This window comes from Ostrea edulis, chromosome 1 (genome assembly GCF_947568905.1).
Source record: "Ostrea edulis chromosome 1, xbOstEdul1.1, whole genome shotgun sequence".
Lineage (NCBI taxonomy): Eukaryota > Metazoa > Mollusca > Bivalvia > Ostreida > Ostreidae > Ostrea > Ostrea edulis.
Window position 1 is genome coordinate 17,120,229 of NC_079164.1, and position 24,093 is coordinate 17,144,321.

The following is a 24,093-nucleotide window of genomic DNA, read 5'->3' on the forward strand; positions in this document are numbered from 1 at the left end:
CAGTAATTACATATCTCTTATAAAATTCCCATCGATACATCTATATCTAAAATAAGATGGGCACTCTATCCTCATGTAACGTCATATGTTTTTGCAAAATCTTAAACTTTGTGCATAGTAGAAATTCATCTTTTGTAGAAATTTTATTCACTGGGTTCCGGGAAAAAATCTAGTCAACTAGGCCTATTTTAAACTGAAAACGTTTATATTTCCTGTATATAAATGAATTGTATATATATTTTTTAAAAATTACCAAGGGCAATAATCCATGTGTTGGTCTTTTTTCTAATGTATTATATTTTCCCCGATGAATATATACAAATATTTACAAAGTACTTGTAACAGCGTTTAAAAAAAAAAAACCTTTTAAAATAAAATTTGTCATGTTAACCAGTTTTTGTGTACATTTACCTACGTTGTTTAAAAGATGTGGGATGAAATCCTAAGCCCTGTAGTTTGAAATGATGCCAGTTCGCACCCGATATGACTTTCATTAATATTATATGGAGAAATAATACAAAAACGTCGGATCTGAATGTTATCTCTCGCTCTAATTTCTAAAGAAAAGTGCACTTGATAAAAATTCACTTTAGCAAACCGATTCAACCTTCCCACTTCTCCATGTTAATGTTATGACTTAATCAACATTCATTTTTGAAGAGACATGAACTTGGGATGATTAGGCATGCCAAAAAGAGACAGAATGGCTACATCGTGTTTTAAATTCTGAATCTCGATACTAAGTCACCCAAACCTTTAAAAGTGCATGGAAGATATTTATACACTAGTTATGCTGATTAGATCGACCACGTACATGCACTTTCTGTCTTCTTCCTTAATTGTTTTTTTCTCTTACATCGATTTACCAAATTTATGTGCGGTTTCATATCCTACAAATTAAAACAAAATATCTATACTGTACATTGTTACGCATTCAGGGCAAAACCTTCTTTTACTTTTATTCTTTTCTATCTCGAAAGTAGTATAGAATACTGATTCCTGTATACCATTTCAAACCAAATACAATTGACTCGTTCTCCGTCCTTGATTCCAGTCAATGTCGCTACGTCATTAAAGGACAGGTAACCATCGCCGCTATCAGAGTGGATTAAGTTTTTGCAATCGTTATATGTTGTTTTATGTTCCATTTGGAAAATGTTTATTCCTGTAGAGGTGTCACCAGCTGTAGGTGAAGTACCACAAATTTTGACCTATACATGACGCCTAAAGCCGTAGTAGTGCTGAGTTGGTTTTTTTTATCGTACCAATGCTTAACGTAACACGGGACTCATTTCGGGTTCATATCCGAAAGTGGATAAAGTATTATGTGCATACAACGGTAAATTCGCATCCTGAAGATAAATCATTAATTTCCGCAAAAAAGCGAATTGGAAAACAGCATTGTTTTTCCTAAATTGAATTTTTTACAACTCTCATTTAATAGCATTTTGTTTTATGAAGTAGCATTAATGGCTGGATTAAGTGAATTTCAATCAGTGGGCTATACTTGGAGTCCATGATTAAAGAGTCAAAGACAAGGTTTCTTTTGCTTTTCAACAACGCACTTGAAACTGATGTTCATTTAACATTGCTCTGAATTTAGTGACAAACGAGAAATAGAAACCCCTGTGGGAGTCCCTTGCCAGAAATCAGCGATGTTCGACCCTACGTTTTGATATCGAAAGTTCTTGCCACTAATTCTAAGATTTTACATCTGGTGCATCAAAATTGGTACCGTATAAGTTTTATATATGGTATGTCCTCCAAGTTCTTCAACTTTCAGGAGGGACGTTAAACAATAAACAAGATTCGCTCTATCAAATCACGGAAGTTGAATTATATATTAACGATACCGACCGTTCCGGATTGATCAGAGTTCCGAGTATCCGGCCTATCGAAATGCCAGAGGATACCGAATACGCGGGATATTGTCAAAGCCTTGTCATTGAAAGGTGAAGATGCGACACAAATTATTTTTTCATCACCATCAGGCACGTAGCATCGCCTTTTAAAAGTGGGGGAGCGAGGGAGAGAGAAAGAGAGATGACTTCACATATTGTATGTATAATTTCATTGACAAACAAAGGAGTAAACAAAATATGTAAATTTTGAATGACTTTCAAGATCCCATATTGCGCGCGCATGTGTTGGGGGAGGGGGGGGGGTTCGTTTTCAGTTAGGGGAGGGGGATGCATGGAGCTTGGTCTCAAATACTTATGTTCGATTCATAACTTTCTTACCAATAAGAAGTCACTCCTACTGTGGGGAAAAAAAGAGGTCCATGGGCCACATCGCTCACCTGAGTCACCATGGCTTTGATCCCTATTGTGGCCCCAACCAATCCCCGGGGGACAGGATTTTTACAAACTTGAATCTGCATTATATCAGGATGATTTCATGTAAATGTAAACTTTGCTGGCTCAGTGGTTCTTGAGAAGATTTTTAAAGATTCTCTATATATATATTCCCATGTAAATACTTGATCACCTAATGTGGCCTCAACCTACCCCCAGGGGACATTGTTTTAACAAGCTTGAATCTGCACTATGTTAGGAAGCTTTCATGTAAATATAAACTTTTCTGGTCCAGTGTTGCTGAAGAAGATTTTTAAACATTTCCCCTATATATTTGTATGTAAAGCTTTGATCCACCATTGTCCTACACCCGGGGGCCATAATTCTACCAAATTTGAATCTGCACTATGGCAGGACGCTTTCGTGTAAATTTGTACTTTCCTGGCCCATTGGTTCTTGAGAAGAAGATTTTTAAAAGAGTTTCCCTACATATTCGCATTGAAATCTTTTATCCTCTTATTGTGACCCCGCCCTACCCCTAGGGCCATAGTGTTCACATACTTGAATCTGTATTATATCAGGAAGCTTTCATATGCATTTCAGCTCTTCTGGTCCAGTAGTTCTTGAGAATAGGATTTTTAGGTCACCTGAGTAAACTCAGGTGACCTATTGCACTTGGTTGTCGTCCGTCGTGCGTTAACAATTGAACATTTTTAACTTCTTCTTAATAACTAACATTCCAATTCTTTTCAAATTTTGTATGAAGCATAATTGAGACAAGGGGGGCATAAGTTATAAATTTCAGGACTCCAGCACACCTAGGGCCCTAGGGGAGGGGCGAAAACTGCCCAAAATTGACCAATTTTCAAAAATCTTCTCTAGAACCGCACACGTGTAAGAAAAACTAAATGCATAGTGATGTAGAGCAGGAAGGCTTCGACCAAAGTCGTAAATTTCATGATCCCTGGGGTAGGGGTTCTGACCCCAGAACGGAGTCAAACTTGGTATATAGTGTTTATGTGTAAAACACTTAAATAACATCTTCTTTAGTGCTGTTGATACTAAATTGAAACTAAATAGATATTTAGAAAGAACAGGTAGTCCTTTACCAAAATTGTAAATTTGATGATCCCAGGGGTAGGGGATTTGGTATCAGCGTGGGGACAAAATGGTCAGTTATTAAATGTGTTAACAATAGACAATTTTAACTTCTTCTTGATAACTATCATTCCAGTTCCTTTCAAATTTGGTATGAAACATCTTTGGAACAAGGGGAATATATTTGTAAATTTCAGGATTCCTGCACCCCTGGGACCTTAGGGGCGGGGCAAAAACTGCACAAAATTGATAAATTTTCTTCTCTAGAACCGCACACATGTAAGAAAAACTAAATGCATAGTAATGTAGAGCAGGAAGGCCTCTACCAAAATGGTAAATATCATAATCTCCGGGGTAGGAATTCTGACCCCAGGGCGGGGCCAAACTTGGTATATAGTGTTTATGTGTTAAACACTTAAATAACATCTTCTTTAGTGCTATTTATACTAAACTGAAACTCAATGGATAGAGCAGGTAGTTTTTTGCCAAAAGTTTGATGACCCCCCAGAGTAAGGGTTCTGACCCCAGGGTGGGGCCAAACTTAGTATATAGCATTTATGTATAAGTTTGCTGATACTGTATAAAGTCTAAATGCATGCTCAGGAATAGCAGAAAAGATGTACAAAAAATGGTGAATTTCACAACCCAGGGTTATGACTTTAGGATGGGTCCAAATAGTCATACCTTTTAATGTTAATACACCTATTATTTAGAGCCTTTCATCAGTGTATGCACTTTTGAAGGCAGTGCAGTTTTAAGAACACATCTTGTTTTATACTGTTGCTGAACATTAGAATTGAGCTTAGATATTCAGAACAGGAATTTTTTTCTAATGCCATAGCCCTTGGAAGTAGTGATAATTTTTCACTAGTATTCAGGTGACCAATAAGGCCTGTGGGCCCACCCTATTTTTGTGATTATCCCCCTTTTAAGGGGGCATAGCCCTTCATTTGAAAAAAACAAACAAACTTGAAAGCCCTTCATCCAAGAATTCTGTTTGCCAAGTTTGGTTGGTCCCCAGACCCTTTACCGCTTGGTGCCTACACTTCTATTTATCATGTATTATGCCCCAGAGATTGTAATGGTAAACTTATCATTTCCCTCTAGCCCGTTCGTCTTTCAGTTCTAAAGTTTAATTCTGTGTCCACTGCACATCGTACTTTTTTGTCTTCAAGCTATGTGCGAAAGGTACGTTTCACTGATTTCTATGGTAGTGGGCAGTTTTTAACTGAGCACTCGACCGCCTCGCTGGTCTAGAGGTAGAACGTTCGACCCACATGCGGAAGGTCGGGGTTCGAATCCTGGTCGCGACAGATCTAAGTCGTTAAAACGGGTATTGACAGTTCCATCGCCAAACGCCCGACATCAGATGTGAATGTCACGGGTCCTCGGAGATGGCCTTAAAAACGGATCTCCCGTGTCACAGTAGCGGTGGTACACTAAAGAACCAACCCTCACTGCTCAATGGCCGTAAGCGCCGAGCATAGACCTAAATTTGAAGCCCCTCACCGGTCTTGGTTACGTCTCGATATGAGTGAAATTTTTTCGAGAGCGACGTTAAATAAGATACAATCAATCACTGAACATTCGTTTTAAAGGATGTTCCGGTAAAATGGCAGTCAATTCGAATCGAGAAAAATGATATTTCTAAGTGTTCAGTTTACAATAACTAATTACATATAATTTACGATTTTTGACAGTGTGAAGGACTTATGAATTAACAATGAGGTTATTTGTGTTCAATTTAACTTCAAACGTTCAGTCATTGATGGTTTTCAAGTAGTTTCGGAGCTATTCTGCAATTTTCTGCTTCATTACGAGTATATGGGACGAATTTTAACTGTGGTGAGGGCCTGTCCCGAGACACAGTTAGATTATTCTAACTAGGACTAGCTAGCTGCAAACCTTGTTTCGGTTTAGTATACGGTAGGTGAAGTAAATTTTCAAACGTTTCTGAAATTGATTGATTACAGCATACTAGTATGATTAAGCAAAACTAAAAATCCTCATCATTAAGATGATGTTATTAATAACCTAGCTACAGAACTCGAAGTGGGGTTGGGTGGAATATACCTGAGAGCTATAGACCCACCTCTGATAAAAACACTAGTCGCGGTAGCTCAGTGATGAAGCGTTTGTTTCGTAACAGGGAGGTCGTGAGTTCGCGCCCCTCTCTTGCCATGACCAGGCCAAACCTAAGGCAACCATAGGATGTGATTGCTCCTTCGCCAAACGCTCGCCATTAGAGGTGGGACTCATGGGTCTTTCGGATATGACCCTATTTAAACGGAAGTTGCGTGTTGCGGCAGACGTTGGCACGTTAAAGAAATCTCACCACTACTATGGTCCTGAGTGCTAAGCATAGAGGTCTAAATATGTGGTCCTTCGTCTACAGCTGGTGACGTCTGAATATGAGGGGAAAATGCTCGACGGGACGTAAAACAAACCATCAATTAGATCAAAACCTTCGATTTACGGGGGTTTTCTGTGCAGGTTTGAAGTTCCGTATCGCTGTAATCTTGCATAGCCGTCTAAAGTTTTAATATGAATGTAATTTTCATACATTGTTCCCAATGCAATGGAATTTTAAGTCCCATAAAATTCACGAAGTAATAGACTTGATCGTCTTTTATTTCATAAAAGAGATCATGTCGAGCATATTTTTGTACATGGTTTGTCCCTGGTATTTACAGTCATTTGCATCTAAAGTGACGCAATTTCTCAAATCTTGATAGAAAGCTGATTTCAGAAAACATAAACAAATTTCTTCTACATGTATCAATATATTTGTACTGGAAAATAAATTTACGGTGTTGATAATATAGAATTTACGGTATATGTATTATAAAATTTACGGTACAGATAATATAAAATGTGTGATATCTGCGCTCAATGTTACCTAGAAATAATCCGTGAAAATGATCATTTTACATGTCAGAAAACCGAAAATGGCGGCAAAACATCATATTTATGATACCATGATTCCGGTTTTATGTCGTATTTATCAACTTAAAAACATATTGAGTTGCATCGGAAATTTTACACAAATTACACGTGGTTTAAAAACAAGAGTACAAATGTTAACATAAGAGAGCAGCCGTTATCATAATTATATACTCCTACTTGACACTGTACAGTTGCGTCTCTACACGAGTGAAAAAAATCTTGAAAGTACAAACAAAACGTAAATGTCTTCTGAAAATGTACACCAATTATTAGCAAGAATCCAACCCAAGCTCGGACATCTGAAAGTTAACATGACACGATAGTTATAAAAATGACTGGATCTCTTCATATTTAATACAAAAAACCATATTTACCACTTTCACGTTTTTGCATCATATTTTCAAACACTAATATTACGCTGTATAAAGGAACGTATATTTGTTTTTACAATGTTATCCATAGCATGTTACTGGTGACCAATAGCAACGTCTCTGGCGCTTTTCCGGTATTTTTGAGTGCTGTATTCTGTCCAAAAATTGTTTTTGGTTCATGAGGATGTGCAACAAAAGCAAATTTTGTGATGCTGTTGGTAGCTTCATCTGTTGAAAACTGTTGGTTAATTCCTACAAACAGACGAAAATATGTTATAATTTTACTGTAATAATTCAGTTCGAATTTAAGTTTAGCAAAAGAGCAATCCATTATAAATGAAATATGGTGTTAGTAATTTCTGTCTTAAAAAACATAATGCATATTTCGCTTAATGTATGTAATACTTAGCAAGAGGCCCATGGGCCACTTCGCTCACCTGAGTCATCTTGGCCAATGTTTAAAGATTTTCCCTATATACCACGTTTAAAAATATGATCCCAATATTCTGGCCCCATCCTACCCGCGGGGGTCATGATTTTAACAAATGTGAATCTGCATTTTTTAAAGTAAACGGCCACACAAATTTGAAAAAACTTGTCTGGCACAGTGGTTCTTGAGAAGATTTTTAAAGATTGTTTCCTAGATATTCACATGTAATACTTTGAGTCCCTACTGTGGCCCCACCCTACTCCCAGGGGCCATCAATTTTACAATTTAAATCTGAATTGTGTCAGGAAGCTGTCTTGTAAATTTGGACTTGTCTAACCCAGTGGTTCTTGAGAAGAATTTGTAAATGATTTTCCCTATACATTCGCATGTAAAATTTGATTCCCTACCGTGGCCCCATCCTACTCCCGGGGGCCATGATTTTAACAAACTGGAATCTTTACTATGTCAGAAAGCTGTCATGTAAATTTGAACTTGTCAGACCCAGTGGTCCATGAGAAGATTTTTAAATGACATCACCTCCATTTTACAATTACCTCCCCTTTGAAGGGGACATGACCCTTCATTTGAATAAAATTGAATCTCCTTCACCCAAAGATGATTGTACCAAGTTTGATTGAAATTGGCCCGCTGGTTCTTGAGAAGATTTTAAAAAGTTGTCAGTGTATTTTCGCTATTGTCCCGCTTGGAGAAGGCAGTTGCCCATCATTTGAACAAACTTGAATCCCTTTCACCCAAGCATGATTTGTCAAGCATGGTTGAAATTAACCAAGTGGTTCTGAAGAAGATGAACATGTGAAAAGTTAACGACAACGACAGACAGCGGAAAAGTCTCAGGTGAGCCAATAATAATTTACAGAAGGTAGCCCGATTAGTACATGGTACATATTACTACATTAATTTTGTATTCTTCCCTGGAGTCTTCTGAAATACAAACTTTTGAATATACATGTCTTTTTAAAGCTATCATATTACGCTGGTAAATTAAGGCAACTACTAACTGGTCACGGCTGATTCGTCCAATAAACACACAGAGCTCTTCCTGTGTGACGTCACAATAATTTATCTTATTTTCAATATCTGTATTGATTTTCAGAGATGTTAAATACATATTTGTCATATATCATACATTGATTGAATTAATTAGAGCGGTAAATGCTATATTTTACACTTTATAAATCAATTATTGTAAAATGTGACGCAATGTCCGGCTAGTGCATGATGTCACATCAAACACAAAATATTGTGATACAAAAAAAATGGTGAAACAGATATTGAAAACGATTTTCTTCGATCAGGGGATATTAATACTTGATGAAAGGTTTGCTCTCCTAAAATAAGTAATTATTTCTTAGGATAATTCTTGCAGCACTTCAACGTGTATATTTTCAATAAATATAAGCCAATATATCCCCGAGGCACTCGCATGGGAGTCGTGTATTCCATGTTTGAGGCAAACGTAATGCACCATGTTCCGGAGTATCTATCTTCGTATATTTATATATTTCAGTTAGACAATAGTATCAATTTGTATGTCCCTGTAATCGGAGAATCGGGGCATGTAGTTTGTGGTCGGTTTGTCCACAAAAACTGTTAACCTTTGATTTTTTTTTAACCTGGTGACCTTCACCTTGGAGTTTGACCTACTTTCAAAAAGCTTTAACCTTGACCATTAATTTTGAATGATTAGCGATATGCCTTTCATATTTCACATGTGTATTCTTTTTGACAAACCTTCCTTTAATTATCAAACTTTTTAACCTCGTGACCTTGGAGTTTTACCTACTTTTGATAAACTTTTATCTAAGCCAAAACTTTCGAATGTTTAAAGATGGGGTAATATTTCACGTGTATCCCCTTTCACGAGACCTTTCTTTTAGTGTCAAAATGTTTGACCTCATGGCCTTGACCTTGGAGTTTGACCTACTTTTTAAAACCTTTAACCTTTGTCATAACTTACGAATAGTTAGTGACAGGGCTTTTACATTTTACAGGTGTATTCGTTTCTTGGGTACCATAATTAATTCACTGCTAAACTATTTAGCCATATCGGTCCCGTATCGTGAAGATTTCCTGTTATAGTTTTCTAGTTGGTTACAGATTTGTCTCGTTAATCTGTTGAAATGCCAATCACATTCAAAGATTTTAGTGTTCTCTTCTTCAGATAGGACTTTAAAGTGGCTACAAAAAGTTGCAGGAAACGATACATGTAATGTTTACATCTATTGAGCCGAGAGTGCGCAACAGTTTGCAAACGTTTGGAATAGCACGTCATAACAAAATTGCATACTTTTTGCAGAACAGACGTCGTCGAAAAATACATACCTTTGAACTTAATTTCACCTTGAATTTAGATGTAATGTATTAAAATTGTCATTGCTAACGTCCCATTTTCAGAAATTGTCTGTGCTTGTCAGTCAGTTGCCTTAACTCTCTATTTATCATAAACATCAGAATATCGATATTTACATTGTACGTAACCTACATTGATACTCTCAAATATATATTAACACATTCTTCCAATCAAATCATGTTACGATGGTTGATGTGTAAAATACATGTAATAAGACAAATTAATGATGAATGGATGGATAGATACACTGTACATGTAGATTGATGGGTGGATATACACACACAAGACTGTAGGAAGCACAAAACCGTTTGAGCTGAAAAGTACTTCAATCAGTGGGATTTTAGTCCTCAAAGTTAGATTTAACATCATACAAACCTATGCAGAGCAAAACTATAAAACAATCGAAGAGTATATGTTTTACATAGCTTACACATGAACACGAAAACACGAAACAACACTTATACATGTACGTATACACTGTACAAATCATGAACATAGAACAAAGATCCACGAAATTAAATGATACACAGTAAAACATATTACAAGTGGTCCACATACAGCGTCACAAATATATATTAAATAAGCGCGAGACAATATATTGTGAGGCAGCATATATACCAAACATCACAATAAAACAAAAACTTTGTTGCTTAGAGTCTATTCTAGTCGTTATATAGATTTTGTTTGGTTGATTTTTGTTGTTTTCCCCCTGTTTGGTCCGATGAAACATGCATGTGTAGGAATTAATGCATTCTTGATATCAATTTTTAAGTCGTATTTCTATTAGATTTCCCCCCATAAAACACCGTGTGTATGAATTGAATATATATTTGTTATATGGTAGTGTAACAAATGAAAGATTATTTCTGAAATCATAATACTCGTCTTGTTATTCGTGGATATCCGACGCCCTCCACTGGGGGAGCGATCGTTGACTTAATCATTTCAATGCATCAAGTAACTTAAAGGCATTAAGTAAGGCCCGGCTGAAGGGGAATCAAATTTCCGAAATATTAATGTCTAATGCTCAATAAAGAACAAATGAAAGCATTTTAAAATGTGATTAATAAATGGCGAGAACTACATTACTCATCAAAAAACGTCCTTTGAGATTGTTTTACCAGTTTTATACAGAACCAGTCGTTGATTGTTCACTAGCCATTATTTATTAGTTTCACCATGTTTAAAAATTTAAGATTCGCCAGAAAAAAGTCTTGAATAGATGAAACATGTTGTTTCTTTTACAGTTAGATAAAGTAAAAATTGTGAAAACGTGCAATAGATAATGGATATGGAGATATATAACATTAATGATAAAAAGGGGAAAAAATAGAGAGAAAATCTTACCCAGTTATTCCTTGTAGATGAATACTATGCAGTAAGTTCTAGCAAGCGTTGTGATTGTGACGTAGTGTGTGACGAAAACAACACATGTCCACGGACGGCCACAGTAGACATTAACGCAAAACATGTTTAGACAAGACAAACTACATAATGTACATACATCGTCTAACCCTATCGTGTAACACATGAAAATATGACACATTATATACATCAATTGATCTGGAACTGGGAAGAAAATCATATACATGTAAACATATACATTTTATGCAGTACTTGTTCAAACCAGAGCAGCTTAAAGTTGCCTAGCTCTAAATATTCGCATAATGGTTTCTATACATGCTACATGTATTTAATAGTCACAATATTCATTTGTAAATCAAAAAAAAAAAGAACCGTGTCGGTTTCAATTTCAAAACTTGCCTCCGGAAATACAACTTTTATGAAAATACCAAGGAAGTCGGGGGTGCACTATTTTCATATGCTTGATTTTGAAATTGTATACATTTCATGAAGTCTTACTCCAACTCATCCGGCAGAATGTATGACAATCTAAATAATTATACAGTTTTACAAACTGAACCAATTTATTGAATTTAACGTCATTAACACAAAAATTTACATTCAATCTTTTCATTAATCAAAACGTATCATTCTCTGCTAAAAGCATCCATTTGACATCTTGCAAATGAGTTTGTTGTCTGTAAAATAATCTCCATGAATAAAAGATCAAACACTGGAAAGGAGTAGGTAGAATAATGTCTCGGTAGATGCTGATTTCTAAACCATACTAATCATGAACAAACGGAATAACTTTACAAATTCAGTAAAAATCGATCAGGAAAAACGTAGCTCAGAGTAAGCGTGACCAATCGAATTGGGGGGTTAAAGTAGTCACGTGAATGCCCATATATACAAGATAAGTAAAAGCTGATATCCCAATGTTAGATTATATAATTTTGCACGTTTCCATGTTTTATCGGAATTTCGAAAGCGATGAATAAAATAACCGTTCCAAGTTTAAGATAAAACATGTGTATACTGTAAAGTGTTTGGCATCTATATAAATATATTAAAATCACATATGAGGTTTATTCCGGTGTAGAATTAATCTCGACAGCTCTCTACCTTATGCATGAATTTTCTCATGCATACACAATTTCATGTTCTTAATCACGACTATGAAGAAAAATCAGTTGTAGTTTTCAGCATATATAACTAGACCAATCAATCACACGGATGGGGTTGTTGTGGCCGATCAGTTTTTATGTTCAGTTCTGCTCACTTGAGACTATTTGGAAAGCCTAGAATGACTGAAATTGATTTTCATACAAATGAAATCTAAAACATACCGTTACTTTTATGAATAGTTTGACATTCTAAATCATTTTTTCTCTTTATATTGCGTTCTTTTAAATCAAAGTCTTTTAGAGGTACTGTTTTTTGGTATCGTGATGTATCAACTTTGTTTGGCAAAACGATCATGAAATGATTTTTTTATGCCAATAAGGCGATGGTAAAATGACTGCTTTTATTAGTCCCCTACCGGTTTGTAAAACCTAAGGGAACTATAGCTTTCTTCTCCATCTGTCCCTCTGTCTGACAGTCACCTCTGTCCTATGGTTTTCCAAACTTTTCCCGTTATGTTTGCGTGGATTTATTTGAAACTAGCTGTGTAGTTTCAGAGTGGCAAACTGCAGATTAAGTTCGAATTTCATAACGTTTGAGGGGCAAGTTTGAAGGAGGTATGCTACACCAGAGAAATTTGATATCATGGATGAAATGTGGAGGATATGTACACAATATTTTGAAATTGAAAACTTTTGAATTTACCTTTTTTAATCGATAAGTGCACTTTTAGTAGAATGCAATCTGACAAAAATTTAAAAGCCATGTTGGACTCGAACCCGCGATCTATAGTTCAGCAGTCGACGTGCTAACCTACTGAGCTACTCAACTAAGCAATGATTTTTGAAATGAATAGACAAATATTGCTGATATTTATATTTTCATCCATGTTTTAAAGGGAAGTCGGGCATTATGACGATGTAGAGTACTGCCTCAAATTAATTCTATCGGGATCGGGGTTGTGTTCCGATAGAACTGCGGTAAAAGTAGGACGTCTGAATAGGGGCAGTCGACGAACTTCGATTGCTGATTTTGTAGGAAAAAATCTTCATTAATTTTAACATCCCAAGCTCATTAATCGCAAAAGGAACATATCAATAAAAATATATATATCAAAGTGGATCAGCTCATTGGACGAATATGACACTTTGCATTGATTATCAAGGTTAAAACAAGAAACCTATAGTCTGTGGCGTAAGTTTTAGTCTGTGGCGTAAGTAAATTTGTAGATTTAGTGCTATATGTGTTTTTGTTGTTTTGGTTAACAAAATGAATGTATATTATTTCCATGTATCAACATCAAATATTTAAACATACATGAACAGTACTGATGACAACTTGTTAATAATATATCGGAGGTAATAAATATCGCGGGGAATACAGGAAATCCTTTAGATGTAATGGAAATATTACATTCTGATGGTTACAAGTACTCGGAAATTCATGTAATTTATACAATGTGATAATATTGAATACTTGGTGATTCAAGTGAATTTGACAATATGAAAATAACTCTTACTTGGTACTCTGTTAATTTTATAATCTGTAGATAATGCGTGCTCGATATTTTGTGTGAAGTTTACAAATTGTAGATAAGGAGTTTTTGGTATTTTATGTTACATTTCTAAGTTTACAAATCGTGGATCCCGAAGTTTCGGTAATTTATGTGAAGTTTACAATCTGTGGATAATTAGCACTTGGTATTTTATGTGTAGATAGTAAGCATTTGGCATTCTGTAGTGATTGTACATACCCGGTATTCATGGTTATATCCAGGAGCAGAATAACTTTTAACATGTTCTGTGTATCATATCGGAGCCTATCATATAGAATCACAAATGGTTTGGGTCTCTCGCCAATATATTGACTAAGAATTACGGCGGTTAAATAGACTATCCATGTATCATTTATACACAGCCCCGATTCGAAAGAAATTAATACATAAATAGTATACCCCACTTTAGTCCTCTGTGATTTGTACTTGAATAAAAAGTAGCATCAACAATTGATGATATGTTAAATTGAATCGCTGCTGGATTCATATTTTAATTCCATTGTCTAGTCACGAAGCGTGACACAGTTTTGTTTTAAAGCATTATTGATCGGCAAAACAACCTTCCACCGATTTCTCAAAATCCAATTCGTAAGTTGTATTACCCAACCTCACCCTTTATGTCTCAGACCAAATATACCAAACTGGTGCTGTGGTCAGGGGGAAAATGCATATAACGTGACGAAGAAGAAATACAACTATTTAGGACCTAACCCAACAGAATCGGAATGCCTGGTAGTTATATGCAATAATTTCTGAAAGATGTGTACAACTCTAAAGCAAGTTCCATTTCGAGATAGGGACAGATGGAAAAAGTATTGATGATGCCAACTTATATGATATCAATTGTAAACTGGTGTCGGTGCCGTGACCAGGAAAAAGGAAAATGCCTATAACACGACGGAGAAGACACATAGTTATTTAGGGCCCGATTCTTGATTCCTATTGTACATATTAATCTTTGATATCATTACCATCAATTGTTTCCTTGAGAGTTAGGGATATTTTGGATATTGCAATACAAATGCCGTGTCCTTTTATTTTTTAAATGCATTAAAAAGTCAGTATGATTACATAAGTCTGAGATATATTTACCAGGAATAGGTGAATAGATTTTAGTCGTGGTAACAATATACATTATCAAAACAACTACCCTTAAACGCTCCACAGCATGACGTTTCACACGAATATCTTTTTATCACATATTCTTTATTCCATGAAATGATTCTAATTTACCTCAATTGTATTAAAGGAATTTCAATGAGGCTGGTATATCTATATTCTCGAAACTTGGGATTAGTAAAACGTCTGCTGATTTCAATTACCGTTTATAGCATTATTATTTGTACGTACGTTACACGCTCCCATGTGGTGGAAATACCTATTGAGAAACCTTTCTCAAAGTTCAAGAAGGCGTAAATTATTTCGATGTTCATAGGTTGTTACATATTTTACAGTCATTAACATATTAACTGTGATTTATAATTAATGTCACTTTGGATTCAATGTATCTGTCCATGCATGTCTTCTTTTTTCTTCTGATTACAACGACCCGTGGGGATCCGGGTTAGAATAGGTCCTCAGTACCCCTTCCTTGTCGTAAGAGGCGACTAAATGGGACGATCCTTCGGATGAGACCACAAAAACTGATGCCCCGTGTCACAGCAGGTGTGGCACGATAAAGACCCCTCCCTGCTTAAAGGCCGTAAGTGCCGAACATAGGCGTAAATTTTGCAGCCATTCACCAGCTATGGTGACGTCTCCACATGAGTGAAAGATTATCAAGAAGGACGTTAAACAATATTCAATCAATCAATTGGATGTTTTTCTGTTGTAGAAATACACTCTTAAATTACATTGCATTGCAGCTCATTTTTCATTCTTAATTTTCCATTATATTATACGTGAATCTGTGTCGTTTCGAATCGTTCATTTTAGTGCAAAAACAAAACGGGGACTTAATTGCCAGGTTGAATCAATGGTGGGTTCCAATCAAAGCTTAGTCTTCTTATGTTTGTAATTATGATCTTACATTGTAACTCTTCAATGTAAAAATTATATAATGTATATGCATCCTTTTCTGTAGATGCGCCACATTTGATAAGATAATATATATGATTAACTAGATCAGTTTTCGTGTTACTGGTGCCATTGGTTTTAGTATGGATATTTTTGAAACGGTTCCAAAGTTTCCAAAAATGTGTCAGTCTTCCTTAAATTCATCTCTGGAAATTCAAGTTTCCAAAGATTTAGGTGAAAGGTGAAGATAACGAACAGTGGTCAACTATAGCAATATACAATTGATAAATAAAAAATTGTTGTTTCTAATGACATCATCACTTCATTTATCTCTATGTCCCAAACACATGGCCATTATACATGTGTACATGTATGCGTGTCTCAGAAAATGTCGTGCTAGAACTGGTGGCTTATATACTACTTATCTGAATAACACTCAATCACAGAACATGTCTTATTAATACTTTTGCGAATAATTAATTCCAAATCTAATTAACTCTTAAAAATTCCGTATTCCCCAGTGATGTAGCCCCTTTGTGATTAATATGTTTCTTGAGGTACAGTAACAAACCTAATAAGTGTTTTGTTTATTAGTCGAGGACTAAACCTTTTAGATGTATGAATACATAAGAAAGAAATACAATCAAATGACGTCCCGGACGCTCTGTTGTCACCCATAGTTTGCTACTCGCCGGCGGAAGAAATGTAGACGGCAATCACCTAACGCGTTTTACCCGACGATAACGTGTCTTTCTACCCCATGGCAAAACAAATGATGCAATACAGACCTGGTACAAATAGTGTGACATTTACGAAAAAATAAAGGTTTGTTTAACGGCAAGAAACCCTCGAATGGAAGCTCAGATTCCATATTCAGTGAATCTTAATCTTAATTCATCATATACACACATCATTAGAGGTAAAACAAATCAGGAAAGTAAAGCCCCAGGTACACTGTTTCCTTGTTAGATCAGCAAGCAATATGAAATTAGTTTTTAACTTTTATATTATTTCATGACTAGCTCTATCCTTACATGTAACAGTATATATTCGAGGAGAAAACTATTTGATAAACTACGGACACAGATGGTGTGAAAAGGTGTGGCGATATAAAGCTTGGCTTGCGTCACTGATTAGGATTGTCGCCATCTGATGCGCAAGGAGTAATATGTAGGCAACGTTTCGTTTCACACCGGCTACCCTTAATTCTGTAAAAATGCTGCTGCTTTTTAAGACATAAATTCTTTTTGAATGTTTAATTCATGCATTAATAACTGAATTTTCAGAAAAGACATCAATCGTCATTCTGTGTGTTGTATATGGAAGTAAGGAAGGTATTGTATAAAGATTGTTAAAATATCTCTGGTTTTGATTCGAGATATGGAGATTTAAAATATACTTGGCAAAAGAGTATCCTCGGTGTGAATAGCTCTTCCGCATTTACAGTTCTAGTAAACTAAATTAAAATCAAAGGACGCATTTCTGAACAATCAAATCTATAATGCAAATAAACTAATTCAAGAGGAATTGTCAGAGAAAGATAGGTGATTCTAAGCCCATCGACATTTTCCAATCAACTTTCATTTTCGCACCTGACCTTTCAACGGTACATTTGTAATGTCAGGTTTACTTATTCAGGTTCTGGCAACATCGATTTTCGAAATAAATGTGCATGGCAGAGATACTCCAAAGTGATTGACTGCAGATGAATTAGCAATAGTTTATCATTCGTGTTTGAAGGATGATCGTTTATGATATTCGATTGAATGGAATTTGTATGTATATTTCAATACATTGTATATGCGTAAGTTATCATGTGTTCAAATTCAAAGTTAGTAATATCCATATAATTTGTCGCCTCATACTAGCAATACCTCTCTTACAAAGCAAACGCAACCAATTATGTGAATTTAAATACTCCATCCATTTAATCACTAAATGACGCGTATATCATCGCACAAAATTTCCTATAAACCAACGTTGTCTGAATTTATCTAATATACTTTGTGATATTGATCATTTATCATTATTAGCTGCTAATCACAATTTAATTTCACTGTCTTTTTTTTTTTTTTTTTAATTTTCCTTGTCAGTCTTACAGTACCTACCTCTGTCTGTGGCCGGAGACCGTTTGTGTCTTCATTTAAAGCGATGAACCTAGTCCAACATAACTCACTGGCAGCCAGCATCAGCACCACTGTCCTCACCACAATCACTGTGTTCGTCATCGCTACAGCTCTATAGACAGGTGATATATGTCCTCTCCCTCCCGAGTATCAATTGTTTGCTATAGAATGAAATTACTGTTTTGGCATGCAGTGTATTATAAGTAAACGATGGGCGTGTGTTTCGCGCGGGTCGTGGGTTTTTCGAATGTGATTGGATACAATTACAGACGTCAACAGGCCGCTTCCGCTCTTCGTTGTCATCACATTGATACAATTTCTGTGAAATTCCATTATCTCATTTCATTTGTTTTTACGTTTCATTCTTTAAAACAATAAATGTATCCCCTCCCTACTAACGTGATAATTCCCGGTGGAGAATAAATGAATTTCTAAATATGTTTATTTGTTTTTGCTAAGAATTTTATCACTGAATGAAATAGGCTTTAAATGAACGTACATCATTTATATTTAATGACACAATCCGGAAACAAACTGGCAATTGATTCAGTTCCTCAATTTGAATTAATATTTTAGAAATGTGCACTCATAAATGCTTTGTAACGTTAAACACTGAATGTCATTTTAAAAGTGCTGAAAATTACACACGAGTCCCAAAAGAGCTGAAAATCATACGAGTCCAAAAAGATTAGTTTTTCACGTTTTACAAAGGCGGAATGAAATAAATTGAGTTCCGACGGAGATTCAACATTTGATTGGTCATTATAGCCTAAGCTTGTATTGTGCCCTTGGTTTCATCTAATGCCATTAAATACATGGAAACTTAGGGATTACACCGATAATGCCTCATAACCAGATATTTATTTTACTATTATACCCTGTAAATTGATCCATCTACTTTCGAATTTATTGACAACGTCACAAAATTGATGTACTTTGTACTTTACAAGCTCTGAGATGTTGTTACTAACACGGGTAGGAACTTTACATGTAGACTTCCAGAGTCTTACGTATATTATTATCTCTAATGAAACAGGTAAGGTATAAAGACATTACGGCTAAGAAGAATGATTCACACAGAAAATAACGAAAGAGAAATCTCAAAACAGAGATAACCAACACATTCAAAACATTTAGTCGTAGATAATGAATCACGTAGATTGGATCCTTTTGAATTCGTAGCACAGCTGAGGAGTGTTTTCACGCTTTGCTTAATATCAATCTCATTTTCCTAATTGTACACGAAAAGAAACAGGAGTGTGTATTTTGCCATGTTTATCTCGAGTTCAAACTTTGTCAAAATCTCATATTCTCTCTATTTCCAATATATGCCGTGGTTTTCGCTATTATTCATTGTAGAACTCTCGCTTTCTAAGCGGTAGGTACTGACCCGGGTAGAACAGTTCTTTCGCAAAGTCGCTGGTTCTTAAAAGCCCGTAGTATCTGAGACATTATCAGTATACTGAAAATTTACTGTCCCCACCCGCGTACAGTGCATACAGTTAGGTCAGAATGCACCTTATGAAGGTAATATATATATATTACGGGGGAAACAATCTTACTAGCTACATTATCAATCAATCAATATACTTTAAAGTACTCTTCAAACTGAAAGACATATTCAGTAAAATATATATGTATTATTTGTCACATGTAAACTTGCTCTTTAAATATACATTTTGTATTTGAGACAAAAACAGCCCTCGAAACAACTTACACGTGTCTCATTTAAGTGAACATGCTTTAATTACATTGATTGATTGAATATTGTTTTACGTCCCTCTCGAGGATATTTCACTTATATGGAGACGTCACCACTGCCGGTGAAGGGCTGCAAAATTTAGGCCTATTTCGGCACTTACGGCCTTTGAGCAGGGAGGGATCTTTATCGTGCCACACCTGCTGAGACACGGGACCTCGGTTTTTGTGGTCTCATCCGAAGAACCGCCCCATTTAGTCGCCTCTTACGACAAGCAAGGGCTACTAAGGACCTATTCTAACCCGGATCCCCACGGAACGCTTTAATTACAAAATTGACGAAAGGCAGACGTATAACAAATAATCGTGTTGGATAGAGGAATCTGTAATTTATCATTAAATTTAAGGCAAATGTTACTACTTATGGCATTTGAAAAATCACTATGTGACTTCTATTTCTAATGTTTTCTGCCTTTGTGAACTTTATAAATTGTAATGACAGACATTTTTCTTATGAATGCTTTGAAGTTGTAAACAGTGCGCATATGAATCTTGATACGTGTAAATATTAGTACGACTATTTTAACGACTGGGAAGTCCAAAATGAAAGTAGAATGTAAATATCAGAAATTTCTTTTTTGCATCAGGATATGAACTGCGACGGCATACCTTTAAATCAGGTACACGGAGTAATCCGTAGTCAGAGTCAATACGTAAAGAACGGCCAAATAATTGGTATCAAAAATATCCTATGCAACATTCGACCCAATACAGGTTATATTGCAATTTATATCATTATTATAACGACTACAGAACTTAAGATCAATTCTATGTAAAAATCAAAGAAATCAGATAGGGTCTGGCCACTCAATGTCACAGATTTCTTTGATTTTCACAGTATTAACTTTACTTGTACCATCTTACATAATTTTAACCCCACCGCCAAATTTCTACCATCCGTTGCCATGGAAACCGACAGCAGTCTATGAGGGCTAATTGAACTGCAAAATTCAGCCCGTTTTACCCATGTTTTGTCCTTGTGGTATATAAAAAATTAAAAAAGACAACTAATTTTCTCCATAAATCTCGATTCCCTATTAAATTCCCTCCTTATTTATGATATCTATATCCACCTGTGGTAAAGAGTGTGTTACTGACCGCTGTACCAATGTATTATAATTTGGCACTTTGCCAAAAAGTGATTTTTTGTTGGATTTCATTGATGAATTTAGATAATTTGGAAAATACATACAGCATAATCAACTGCCATCAAAGGATGTCCATATCAAAGACTCTTAATATATATAAAAAGATTAATGGTGAAACGTAGTGCAATTGACCTGTAGTAGCATGAAAACTGTAGATTTGGGTATTTTGCCAAAAAGTGATTTTTTGTTGGATTTCGTTGATGAATATATTAGATAATTTGGAAAATACATACAACATAATCAACTGTCAGCAAAGGATGTCCATATCAAAGACTCTTAATATATATAAAAAGATTAATGATGAAACGTAGTGTAATATATCTATTGTAGCACGAAAACTGTAGATTTGGACATTTTGTCAAAAAGTGATTTTTTGTTGGATTTTGTTGATGAATATAGATAATTTGGAAAATACATACAGCATAATCAACTGTCAGCAAAGGATGTCCATATCAAAGACTCTTAATATATATAATATATATAAAAAGATTAATGATGAAACGTAGTGTAATTGATCTATTGAAGTAAGACAACTGTAGATTTGGGCATTTTGCCAAAAATTCATACTAATGACAAATAATACAACCTACACCATTTTCAGTCAAAATGAACAATATGAGCCATTGATATGTCAAAAATAGACATGGAGAAGTTTAAAATATTAATAAAAATTAGTTACTAGAGTGATTAAAAAACACCATGTAAACATAAACTGTAATCCAGTAGGACCACCCCCCCTCCCTCCCCAAACACCAAGTAGATTTTGCAATCATTTCCATAAACGAGCTATAATACATGTACTGTATTGCCATGTAAACTATTATCAATAACTATAAAAAAAAGTCTTCTCAAGATATTGGGCAGATACCAATAAATTGTTCATTGTACTACCTTGTATTTGCTGACCTTTGACCTGGAAATCATTAGGGTCATCTACTATTCATAACCAACCAACATATGAAATATAATTGAACAACAAGCTCAATATATTGGGGGGACACCATCGCATAGAGTACTAGCTGCATTGCACCTAGCCATTTTTAATTGATTGATTTATTGATGTTTTCCGCCACACTTAACAATTTTTCAGTTATCTGGTGGCGCCCAGTATTTATTGGTGGAAGAGAGAACCCAGATACATGTACCTGTGAAGAGACCACCGACCTTCCGAATGTAAACTGGGAAACTTTCTCACTTACCGGCGCGAGCGGGATTCGAACCCACGCCGACAGAGGTCATGTGATTTTGAGCGCTATGCTTCAACCACTCGGCCACGGAGGCCCCTGCCATTTTTAATCTTTTGACCTGAAAATCAATGGGGATCATACACATGTATACTACCAGTGACCAACCCCTGTATGAAATATCACTATCAATCAAAGGGTTCTGAAGAAACTGGTCAGACATCAATTGTACAGAGTATTGTATTGCATCTGGTGACCTTTGGACCAGAAAATCAATAGGTGTCATTTTCTACTGTAGAAACTGCATGAAATTTTAAAATTTATTGAAGTTTGTTCAGTGTTAATGTAATCTATGTTGACATACCAGTAATTAGTAAATTTATAATATTAACACAGAACAACTCATTTTTGCAAAGTTGTTTATTCAACAAACATGGATTGTTATTAAATTCACAATGTTATCCAAACAACACAATCATCTTTTTTTAAAATCATTATAATAGTGATTTTCCTTCAACTGTTCAGTAATGAATCCTTATTCAGTAGGCTCACATAAGACACTCGCAGGTTAATTTTGCAATGTTTTAGTTATACATTAGTCTTCTGACACCAAAACTTGATCTTAACTAAGTCATGGTGTGTCCTTAGAAGAATAGACTACCCGTTTACTGAATCAGGATGGACTTGTGTCGTGAGGTGTGTTCATTGACTGTAAAACTCGCAGTTTTTTCCCCATTCTCTAGAGCTCTCCTTTGTCTTCTATATCATGTAAGAGTCATGGAATGCATCTTCTGCTCTTCACGTTCTAAAAAAATGTGTTGAACAAATATTGAAAAGTTCATCTTATTTTTCACATTTTCATACAGTACACACCTAATTCAATTTGATTAAACTAAATTTACATGTACAAGATCATTCATGATGCTAGAATAGTAATTTTACCACTTAATTACTTAATTGATAGATTATCATCCCCGCCCGCCCCTCAAAAATCATCTGTGAAATAAGCATAGATTGATATATCTGGCATTAAATTATGCACTTCTGTTGACAAAAACTCGTTTGTCATTAATATACTTCTCAGTAATGAAAAATTAAAAAATAAAATCCTCCCACCTGCCCCATACTTTTTGATGACCCTGGATGATAATCTTACTAATTAAGTTGAATTGGCCTAAAGGATGTTATGTTTTGATACAGTTTGTATACATGTTTATGCTGTATTGAAGAACTATTAATAGTGTTAATACTCATAAATTAACAAGAGGTCCACAGACCTTTTTGGTTACCTAAGTATTAATCAAATTAAAAAAAAATTCAAAGTATCACTATAGCTCTAAGGGCTATGAAATCCATGATATTTGAATTTAGCTTATAAATATGCAGAACAGGAAGATTAAATATTCCTGTTCTGCATATTTATAAGCTAAATTCCAATATTCAGCAGCAATATTAAACAAAAGTTGTTCATACTAATGAAGAACTTAAAACATAATATATATGTTATACACTATATGACTCCAGAGTCCTTCGATTTACAATCTATGTTCCCCTTGTCCCAAAGATATTTAAAAGAAATTTGAAAAGAATTGGAAGGGTGGTTATCAAGAAAAAATATTAATGTTCAATTAACGTCTTATGATGACTGACGCAGACAAATAACAATATGTAGGTCACTTGAGTGATTCTCAACATTGACCTAATTAGAATTAATCATTTTTACAAATGATACTGAGCTCATACACATGTGTACATATATATGCACGTCATTGGCAACAAAACAACTAGTCTTTTTGAGTATGCTAAGTGAAGTATAAATTTTTTAGGAAGTTGTGATGAAAACGTTTCAAGTCATCATGTCGCATAAAAAATGGATGGTCTCATGTGATTATTCTAGAGAAAGAATTCAGTTTCCATACAGGCTCTAACCAAGAAACTAAACCCAATGTACCACGTACGTGCACATTCCCCACATCTATTAATTTGTTTTAGGATTTCTAATACTGGGATTCAAATTTGAATTTCAAATTATGCACTCAATGTGTATGTATTAATGCTGAATACTTACCTCTTCAAAGTCAGCAACTTGGTCAACTCCATCTTTAGGTGATTTGCACAATATGATGCTCATACAGCTGAAACACAGAAAAGCACACATTAATTACACAAAATAGTGGTCATGTACTTTGGCTAAAATATGTGATTATTGGATCAAAAAGTTAGAATTAAAAAAAAAATTGAATATTTACAATTTACATTTAATATTTTTTAATTTACTTTAGTTGACAGGACCAACCTGTATTAAAATTTGAGGGCCCAGTTACAGG

At 35.1% G+C, this 24,093-nt stretch overlaps 1 protein-coding gene across 2 annotated transcripts in view; it reads right to left on the reverse strand.

The window, feature by feature from the left end:
* LOC125662519 (uncharacterized) overlaps positions 1–17,870 on the reverse strand; it is a 31,017-nt gene extending 13,147 nt beyond the window's left edge. Inside the window, exons 1-2 of one of the 2 annotated variants that reach the window (XM_048894779.2) lie at positions 17,659–17,870; positions 6,006–6,961 (exon numbers count right to left, since the gene is read on the reverse strand). In XM_048894779.2, the coding sequence (XP_048750736.1) occupies positions 6,791–6,961; positions 17,659–17,778 (291 nt within the window). In that variant the 5' untranslated portion in view covers positions 17,779–17,870 and the 3' untranslated portion in view covers positions 6,006–6,790. Of the gene's footprint in view, positions 1–6,005; positions 6,962–17,658 lie in introns of those variants that run through there. The other variant, XM_048894774.2, reaches the window with a different exon arrangement.
* Positions 17,871–24,093: the final 6,223 nt, after the last annotated feature.